Source organism: Sus scrofa, chromosome 2, assembly GCF_054392235.1.
Source record: "Sus scrofa isolate SSC_HxYL_T2T_F1_AM1 chromosome 2, Sscrofa_HxYL_maternal_Yorkshire_Landrace_v2.0, whole genome shotgun sequence".
NCBI classification, from domain to species: Eukaryota; Metazoa; Chordata; class Mammalia; order Artiodactyla; family Suidae; genus Sus; species Sus scrofa.
The window spans coordinates 85,015,647-85,025,667 of NC_139384.1; the positions used below are offsets into that span (position 1 = coordinate 85,015,647).

Here is a 10,021-nt window from a genome sequence, read left to right on the forward strand (position 1 = left end):
GGCTCCTCCTTCCCCGTCCCACCCCATTTCCGGCGGAAGCGGCCACAACAAGGGAAACTTTATTGTTCCCGTTGGGGCGGTGAGGATGTCGGTGAATTATGCGGCTGGCCTGTCGCCGTACGCAGACAAGGGCAAGTGCGGTCTCCCCGAGGTGAGCGCGGCGGGATCCCGACAGCTACCCCCAGGGCCGTGGGCTGGGCGGGGCCTACCGGCAGCGGGGAATTGTGGGAATAGCAGGAGACACTGAGGCTAGATAATGGGAGGGACTTCCCAATGAGGAGGGGGCGGGAAGTGACGCCCCAGCGCGGCCGGGGACGCGAACACGCCCAGCTCTGGGTCGGTTAGGCTGGTGACTCGGGGAAGGACCAGCGATGGGGTGGTCTTCAAGTTCTGATAAGGGAGCACCCAATGTATATCCAGGCAGAATGCACTACCCGGGCAAAGCGGGGGGGTGGGGTGGAAATAAACTTAGAGAGCAGATTAGATCAAAGAGGTTTCCAGAAGGAGGCCAGGATGGGCCTCAAGTGCCAGGCTGGGGAGTTGACACTAAGGGTGATGCGGAAGGGTTTTGACCTGGGGAGGAACCTGGAGGATGTATCAGAAACACTCCTCCAACCACGCTGAAAAGAAGTCCCTCCGTACGCTGAGACCTTGGCTGGGTCACTTCTTTCTGGGTTTCCTTTCCCCTTCTGTAAACTGGGGAGAAGATTGCCCCCCTCCCACAAAGGCTGGCTCGTTCATTCTGAGTCAGGCATCAGTGAGCTCTTAGATGATGTGCAGCCCCACTCTTCCCTCCTGGGTGTTTTTCACTTTATTCCACAAACATTCAAGTACTTACCTTATACCAGACACTTTCTCCAACCTGGAGCCACATCACAGAACAAGACAGATGAGCAGCAAATAAGTATAAGAAATCAGATAGTGGGGAGTTCCTGCTGTGGCGCAGCAGTTTAAGGATCCTGCCTTGCTGGAGCTGTGGCTTGGATTGGATCCCTAATCAGGGAACTTCCCTATGCTGTGTTGCAGCCAAAAAAAAAGAAAGAAGAATAAAAAGAAACCAGATGGTGGTAAGAGCTAGGGAGAAAAGCAAAGCAGATAAGAAGAGCTGAGGGCTGCATTGAAACCAGGTGGCCAGGGAGCCATCACTGAAAATGACTATTTTTCCCCCAATTTAAAAAATACTCATAAAATATACGCAATATAAAATTTACTTTCTTAACTATTTTAAGACTACAGTTCAGCAGTATTGAATACATTTATAATGTTATACAACCATCACCACCATCCATTTCCAGAGCTTTTTCATCTTCCTAGTGTTCTCATTAAATACTAACTCTCCATCCCCCTCCCCCACGCCCTGGCACCCACCATCTACTTTCTCTATGAGTCTGACTCCTCTAGGGACCTCCCATAAGTGAAATGATACAGTATTTGTGGTTTTTTATCTGGCTTATTCTCTGAGCATAATGTCCTCAAGTTTCATCCATATTGTAGCCTGTGTCAGAATGTTCTTCCTTTTGCAGGCTGAATAATATTCCATTGTATGTACAGACCACATTTATTTTTCTTTTTTCTTTTTTTACTTTTTAGGGCCACACCAGCAGCGTATGGAAGTTCTCAAGCTAGGGGTCCAATCAGAGCTGCAGCTGCCAACCTAGGCCACAGCCACAGCAATGCAGGATCTGAGCCGTGTCTGCAACCAACACCATGGCTCATGGCAACACCAGATCCTTAACCCACTGAGTGAGGCCAGGGATTGAACTGGCGTCCTCATGGATGCTAGTCAGGTTTGTTACTACTGAGCCACAACAGGAACTTCCAGACCACATTTGTTAATATCCATTCGACTGTTGATGGATATTGGGGTTTCTTTCATATTTTAGCTATTGCAAATAATGCTGCTATGATCATGAGTGTGCAAATGAGATGACTCTTGAGCCAAGATTGGGAGGAGTGAAGAGGGAGCTATGTGGGTATTTGGGCAAAGGGCATTCCAGGCAGAGGGCACAGCCTGTGCAAAGGCCCTGAGACCAGACCAAGCCTGGAAAGTTGGAGGAATAGTGAGGAGGCCCTTGTGACTGCAACAGAGGGAGAAATGGGGGGAGTTGGGGCAGGTTGTGCAGGGCCTCGTGGGCCTCAGGGAGGACTTGGGCTTTTACCCTCAGGGGGATGGGAACCCTGGAGGGCTCTGGGCAGAGGAGGAACATGAGGACAAGCTGCCCTTTCCCATCCATTCTCCTGTTCCTGGGCAAGGCAGAGCAGTTCAGTCTGTGGCTTGTGACCTTGCCACTGCGGGACATGTTTTGACCCCACCTTCCTGCTCTTTCTCAACCAACAGGTGTTTGACCCCCCTGAGGAATTGGAGCAGAAGGTATGGGAGCTGGCACAGCTGGTCTGGCAGTCCTCCAACGTGGTGTTCCACACGGGCGCGGGCATCAGCACCGCCTCAGGCATCCCTGACTTCAGGTCTGTGGGCACGCGAGGGAAGTTGAGGCAGAGCCTGCCACGCTGCCAAGGGCTTCCTTGTGAGCTCATAGATGCCCAGGCATCAGAACCCGTCCTGCTGCCTTCCCTCTCGCTGAGTCTGGGGTGATCAATCAGTCCCTTGGGGTGTTGAGGATGGGAAAGACCCCTCCTTTTGGAGCATGTCCCTTTATATTACACCCAACATTCCACAACAACCCCATTGGCCAGAACTTGGTCACCTGACCATGCCTAGTTGCAGGGGTGCTGCAATTAGTAATGTAGTTGATCTGTGCTCATAGTGCATGGCTAAACATATTACCATAAGAGAAGGGGAGAATTGATATCAGAGACAATTAGCTCCATACTCATTGCAAATACATATATACGTTTGTATATATATACACACACATACAAACACACATACACATGAGGCACATAGAACTTCCCGGGCCAGGGATCGAACCTGTGCCGCAGTTGGAACCTGTGCCACAGCTGCAGCAACACTGGATCCTTAACCCGCTGCACCACACAGGAATTTCCACAAATATTTTTCTATCAGACCTGGGGGGGCAGGTGGCTTAACCATCTGGACCTCAGCTTTCCTCACCTGTAAATGAGAGTGCGAGGCCAGAGAATGTTTAACTTCTCTTTCAGCCTGTGTTAGACAAGTCTTGTTGCTGAAAAGCAGAGGTCCCAAACTGATGGCCCCTGTAGGTGCTGAGTTTGTAACCCTATCCCATAGGGCAGGCCTATTGCACTCATACTCTTTTTCTAAGGCCTCTCAGGCCCCCAGCACAGACCCTCACAGCAGAAGAGCAGATTCTTGTTTTTGGAAGAATGTTGAAGCTCTAAGGTGTGAATCTCATCCCCCTTCCATAACCTGCCATGGCTCCCCATTGCCACATAGGAGAGTTCCAAGCACTTCAGCCTGGAAATCAAAGCCCTTTTTGACCCAACCCTGGGTCTGCGCTCCACCTTCAGCACCTGCTGCTCCCACAGCAGCCCTCAGACCACTCACAGACTGTTACCAGCCCCGTGGCTTTTGCTTACCCTTTCTGTCTGAACTGCCCTGCCCTTTCCTCTCTGTTTAGAGACAACTCAGCCTCCTCCAGGAAGCCCTCCCACAGTCCCACAAAGAGCCCTCACTGCTTGCACTGGCCACCGCTGCCCTGGGTTCCTCCCTCTGCCCCAGCCCCACAGGGCTGGAATGTCTGTGTCCACCTATGTCTCTCCCCACAAGATCAAGGACTCCTTGAGGGCAGGGCCTGGGTCCACTAGGGCCCCAGCATCACTCCGCACAGGGCCAGGCTCAGTGCAGCAGCAGTAAGTGTTGGTTGAATTGAATAATTAATTCCTGCCATTATATACCATGTTCTCCCTCCTCTCTCCCCTCTTCCTTGCTCTTTGTCTATGTTGCTCTCTGTCTGCCTCTTTCTGATTCTCTTTCTCTGCCTCTGTGTGTCTCTCTGTCTCCCATTCTGTTTCTCTATCCCTCTCTCCCCCTCCCCACCATGTCTCTCCCACCTGCTGCCTCAGGGGTCCCCATGGTGTCTGGACAATGGAGGAGCGAGGCCTGGCCCCCAAGTTCGACACCACCTTCGAGAACGCGAGGCCCACGAAGACCCACATGGCACTGGTGCAGCTGGAGCGCGTGGGCCTCCTCCGCTTCCTGGTCAGCCAGAACGTGGATGGGCTGCATGTGCGATCCGGCTTCCCCAGGTGCATCTGGCATCCAGCCCCACTCAGCCTTGGGCAGGCTGTCCCTCTGTCCCAGCCTGGATTTCCCCATCTGGCAAATGAACAGCCCCTCCGTCCCAAGGCCAATGTGGCCATTCAGCCAGGTGACCCAGAAAGTGCTTGGCGCACAGCTGTGGCTGTCAGTGCCTCCTGGCACATCTAGAGAATCGGGATCCCCTGATCCTGGTCCCAGGGGGATTCCAGCCCCGAGCCCTCTGGATCTCAGTTGGCCTGGGATCTGGGGACCCTACTCCTCTACTAAGCCTCTTCCTTGTCCTCCCACAGGGACAAGCTGGCAGAGCTTCATGGAAACATGTTCGTAGAAGAATGTGTCAAGTGTAAGACGTGAGTGCCACTGAGGGTGGGGGCGGGGGCACAAGGCATGGACCACTGAAGTCGGGCTCTACAAAAGGGCCTTGTGAGTTGATGCTTCCAGAGACGAGGGTGTGACCTTCCCAGGATGAGACCTGGGGGCACGTCTTCCTCCTGATGAGGTGTATTCCTGTCCTATAGCTGCTATAACAAACTACCACAAACTGAGTAACTTAACAGAAACTGATAGTCTTAGGGCTCTGGAAGCTAGAAGCCCTAAATCAAGGTGTTGAAAGGGCCATTCCCTCCAAAACCTGTCAGGGAGGATCCTTCCTGCTTCTTCCAGCTTCTCGTGGTTTCTGACCATTCTTGGCCTTCCCTGGCTATAGAGTTGTCATGTTTCCATCTCCCTATATGTCTGTGTCTCCTTTTCTTTTTTTCTTTTTCTTTTTTTTTAAATGATTTTTTTTCCATTATAGTTGGTTTACAGTGTTCTGTCAATTTTCTACTGTATAGCAGTGACCCAGTCACAAATACATATATACATTATTTTTCTCACATTATCCTCCATCATAAGTGACTAGATATTAGTTCCCAGTGCTATATAGCAGGATCTCATTGCTTATCCATTCCAAAGGCAATAGTTTGCATCTAATAACCCCAGATTCCCAGGCCATCCCACTCCCTCCTCCTCCCCCTTTGGTAAACCACAAGTCTGTTCTCCAAGTCCTTGAGTTTCTTTTCTGTGGAAAGGTTCATTTGTGCCATATATTAGATTCCATATATAAGTGATATCATATGGTATTTGTCTTTCTCTTTCTGACTTCACTAGTATGAGAGTCTGTAGTACCATCCATGTTGCTGCAAATGGCATTATTTTGTTCTTTTTTGTGGCTGTCCTTTTCTTATAAGGATACCATCAGAATGGATTAGGGCCACCCTATTCTAATGTGACCTCATCTTTTTTTTTTTTTTTTTTGGCCACACCCATGCATGCAGAAGTTCCCAGGCCTGGGATCCAATCCAAGCCACGGCAGCAACCCGAGCCACAGCAGTGATAATGCCGGATCCTTAACCTGCTGATCTATCAGGAAACTCCATAATGTGACCTCATCTTAACCCAGTACATCTGTAATGACCTTATTTCCAAATAAGGTCACATTCCAAAGCACTTGGGAGATGCCATTCAGCCCATAAATGGATGTGATGGGTTGGGACCCCAGCTCTGAGAAGGCTGAGCCAGAGCTCTTCCCAGAACATGGGCTCTGGGCGAGTCTCCTGCTGCTGGGTGAGCAGCCTTACAGGTGGGAAAAACTCAGAGGTAAGGGGTGCACGTGGCTCCCCTGCAGGTGGAATCTCTGAGACCAGAGCACATGCGGGGACCCAACTTTAAAAACATTTTTCTCTGTAAATTTATTTTGAAACATTTCAAACCTGTGGAAAACTCACCAGAACTGTACAATGAACTCATATTTCACCTAGACCAAGGGTCACAAACTTTTCCTATACAGGGTTGGATGGTAAATATTTTCAGCTCTTTGGGCCAGACTCTCTGTGATGACCACTGACTGCACTTGTAGCAGGAAAGCCACCATAGACAGCACATAAAGGAATGGATGTGGCCACGTGCTAATAAAACTTTACAAAAATGGGAAGCAGAGGGGCAGATTTGGTCTCTGGGGCCATAGTTTGCTGACCCCAACCTAGATTTACCAATGTTACCATTTTGTTTTTTGTTTTTGTTTTTGCTTTTCAGGGCGGCACCTGAGGCATATGGAAGTTCCCAAGCTAGGGGTTGAATCAGAGCCACAGCAACACCAGATCCAGTGTTACCATTTTGCCACAACTTATTTCTCCTTCTCTTTCTGTGTTATTAGGATTTGCTGTACTCTTCAAGGGAGCAGATTTCCTTATTCTTTGCCCTTTGAACCCTTAAGACATTTATCCCCCACAAGCCAGAGTATGCTTTTCCACGGCCACAATGCAGTTACTAAAGTTTGGAAATGTAAAAACCACGGAACAGAATTATTCAATAGCCAGTCCAGATTCCCAGGGCTCCCACTGTTGCTGTTTCTCCCCTGGTCCAGGATCCAAAGTCACACTTTGTATGCCACTGTCCCATCTCTTTAGTCTCCCTCTCTCTCTCTTTTTTTTGTCTTTTTAGGGCCGCACATGGGGCATATGGAGGTTCCCAGGCTAGGGGTCGAATCTGAACTGAAGCTGCCAGCCTACACCACAGCCACAGCAATGCCAGATCTAAGCTGTGTTTGCAACCTACACCACAGCCCACTGCAACGCTGGATCCTTAACTCACTGAGTGAGGCCAGGGATCGAATTTGCATCCTCAGGGATACTAGTCAGATTTGTTACTGCTAAGCCACAATGGAAACTCTTTTTTTTTTTAATTTTATGGCCACACTTGTGGCGTATGGAAGTCTGGGCCGGGAACTGAACCTGAGCCACAGCTGTGACCTACACCACAGCTACAGCAATGCTGGATCCTTTAACCCACTGTACCAGTCCAGGGATCAAACCTGCACCTCCACTGCAACTCGAGCTGCTGAGGTCAGCTTCTTAACCCACTGCACCATGGCAGGAAGGCCCCATTAATCTCCTTTTTGTGGAACAGTTCTTGACTTTCTCTGTTTTCCAAGCTATGGGTATTTCAAATCAGCCAGGCTGGCTCTTTTGTGGGAGGCCCCCTCTGCCCTCCATGCCGGGTTTATCAGATGTCCCCTCATGCTTAGATACTGGTCATGTGGCCCCTGCTTCCCTGGGAGCACAGTTCCCTGCAAAAAGCAAGCGCCACCCAGGTGGGCATCCGGCAACAGGTGGTAGTCTGACTCCTTCCTCCCCTAACACAGGCAATACGTCCGGGACACCGTGGTGGGGAGCATGGGCCTGAAGGCTACCGGCCGCCTCTGCACCGTGGCCAAGTCAAGGGGGCTACGGGCCTGCAGGTGAGTGGCCCTTTCCCATTCCCTGGACCCCAGGAGAGGCTCCAAGTTCCCTGCTGACTCCCCACTCTCCATCACAGGGGGGAGCTGAGAGACACCATCCTAGACTGGGAGGATGCCCTGCCTGACCGAGACCTCACCCTCGCTGACGAGGCCAGCAGGTCTGACCCCAGCCCAGCCCAGGGGGAGGCGGGCAGGTGGGAGAGGGGCAGAAACAGTCAGCTCCAGGCACATCAGGGAAGGATTCCTGTCTGGGCCTTGCTTCTGCTGTAGTAACGGCAACTCCCAGGTACTGAGCCCTCACACCCCATCCTCACCACAGCCCCCGGTGGGTGCTGCCTGGGGCTCATTATACAGACAAGGCAGCAGCAAGTTGACTCCTTTGTCCATGCTGCCCAGCCAGGAAATGACTGAGCAGCCAGAAGTCCAAGTGTGGAAGGTGCCACCCACATCAGCAACCCTACCTCTGCCGGACAGTGGTGGGGAGGTGGCTCCTGCAAAAGGGAAGCAGCTGGGGCAGGACACCCAAGCAGAGATGGATGCCCTGTGAACCGACCTCCCAGGGCCAGCCTGAGTGAGTTGGCAGCAGCAGTGAAGTTTGAGCAAGGGTAGGGGAGTGTGTGTGTTGGAGACCACCCTGCCCCCAGCCTTCTGGGGCAGGATGTGGGCCTGACAGATCCTGGCCAAGGGGCTCAGCCTAATCCTGCCTCCCCGCCCCAGGAACGCCGACCTGTCCATCACGCTGGGCACCTCCCTGCAAATCCGGCCCAGCGGGAACCTGCCGCTCACCACCAAACGCCGGGGGGGCCGGCTGGTCATTGTCAACCTTCAGCCCACCAAGCACGTATGTGCCAGACCCCACCCTTAACCCCTGACAGCACCTCAGATCCCCACAAGCCCTCCCCCTCCGTCTGACCATCCCCACCCCTGCAGGACCGCCATGCAGACCTGCGTATCCACGGCTACGTAGATGAGGTCATGACCCGGCTCATGAAGCACCTGGGCCTGGAGATCCCGGCCTGGGACGGCCCCCGTGTCCTAGAGAGGGCGCTGCCACCACTGCCCCGCCCGCCCGCCCCCAAGCTGGAGCCCAAGGAGGAGGCTCCTGCCCAGTTCAACTGCCCAGCACCAGCCAGCACCAAGCAGGAGCCCAAAACAGAGCCCTGCGCCCAGCACAACGGCTCCGGGCCCACCAGCCCCAAAAGGGAGCAGCTGGACAGTCCTGCCCCCCACAAGCCCCCCAAAAGAGCGAAGGCGGAGGTGATTCCCAGCTGACCCCCGGGGCCTGGGGAGGGCGGGGCTTTTTTGTAGAAACCATGGAATCTTTTTTTTTTTTTTTAAACCTACTGACTCACTTTATTACTCGTCTCTGCCCTTGTGGGGAGACCTCAGGACTCTGAGAGCTGGGCTCCAGGCCCACATTACACCTCCCTTAGCTTGGGGCCTCTGGAGGGGGCCTGGCAAGGGGCATCCCTGCCCTGGGCCTAACCTTGGAGCTGACACTCCTGACACCTGCTCCACCCTTAGGCCCCAGCCCTGACTCAGGATGTTTTTGGGAGGTGTGGCCAGGCCCTCTCTGGTTTCCAGCCTAAACAGGAATTGACCCCCTCTGCCCTCTGGACCCTCACACTCCCCATCTCTTGCCTACCCCAGAATTGCCTCACAGTCCCTCCAGGAGGGAAGGGAGGCAGAGTCACCATTTAGGAGCCAAACATCATGCCAGGACAGGCAATAGAGGCTTGCACTGCCTTTGGGGCTGGAGGGAGAAAGAGATGAGGCCACCTGGCTTCCTCCAGGCTTCCAGAAAAGCCTTCAATGCAATAAAAAGCAACGTTTCTTGCATCTGAGTCTGTGTTTAATGTCCACAACCTTGCTCCAGGTCCTAGTTCCTGGGGGCAGGACTGTATGACCCCCACCCCCACCACCCCCTGGGATATTTGGGTGGATGACTGTGCAATCCAGTCCTGGAGGTGAAGGAGGGCCTTACTAGCAGCTGACATTCCCTCAGCCCTCAGTTTGTACTTATTATTCATGTGATTCTTTAATATGTGCTACTGGGCTGTGAGCCCCTCAACGAGAGACCATGTCTTTGGGTTGCATTTGCAAACTCTGGCACCTGCACTAAGCGAGCGGGGCAGGGGTGACTGGTTCGAGGAAAAGCACAGGTGCAGCTGGGGTTAGTCCTCCCCAGCTGTGATCACTTCCAACGCCCCAGTCTCCTCACCTAGAAAACGAACAAGGTGGGCAGCCCCACCCCCACCCCCAGGAAGGCAGCTGCCCCAGACCTTCCATGGACACCCTTGAAGGGTCTGGCAGGGCTCCCCAGAGTCACCAGGACCTCGCACTCTTGGCGCACCCTGCGCTCCACCCACAGCCGCTCTCCGAGGTGCTGAAGATGCCCTGGCAGCTCTCCTGTTGCCACTCCAGCCGGAGGGGCCATGGACCCCGACACCTCACTCCTCTAAGGTAGCCCGGCCCAGTCCCTCCTTCTGTGGGTTGGGAAGCCCCAGACTCTAATTCAGCTCCACTCCACCTCCATGCCAGTGGTA

The 10,021-nt window shown here is 53.1% G+C and overlaps 1 protein-coding gene across 3 annotated transcripts; it reads left to right on the plus strand.

Moving 5' to 3' along the window:
• The first annotated feature begins 53 nt into the window (after window positions 1-53).
• On the plus strand, window positions 54-9,314 carry SIRT6 (sirtuin 6). 3 transcript variants are annotated; one of them, NM_001114273.1, is given in 9 exon segments: window positions 77-151; window positions 2,339-2,466; window positions 4,003-4,185; window positions 4,489-4,548; window positions 7,380-7,475; window positions 7,553-7,633; window positions 8,193-8,316; window positions 8,406-8,516; window positions 8,823-9,314. In NM_001114273.1, coding segments are annotated over 9 exon segments (987 nt in total). In that variant the 5' UTR covers window positions 77-85; the 3' UTR covers window positions 8,961-9,314.
• The last annotated feature ends 707 nt before the right edge of the window (window positions 9,315-10,021 follow it).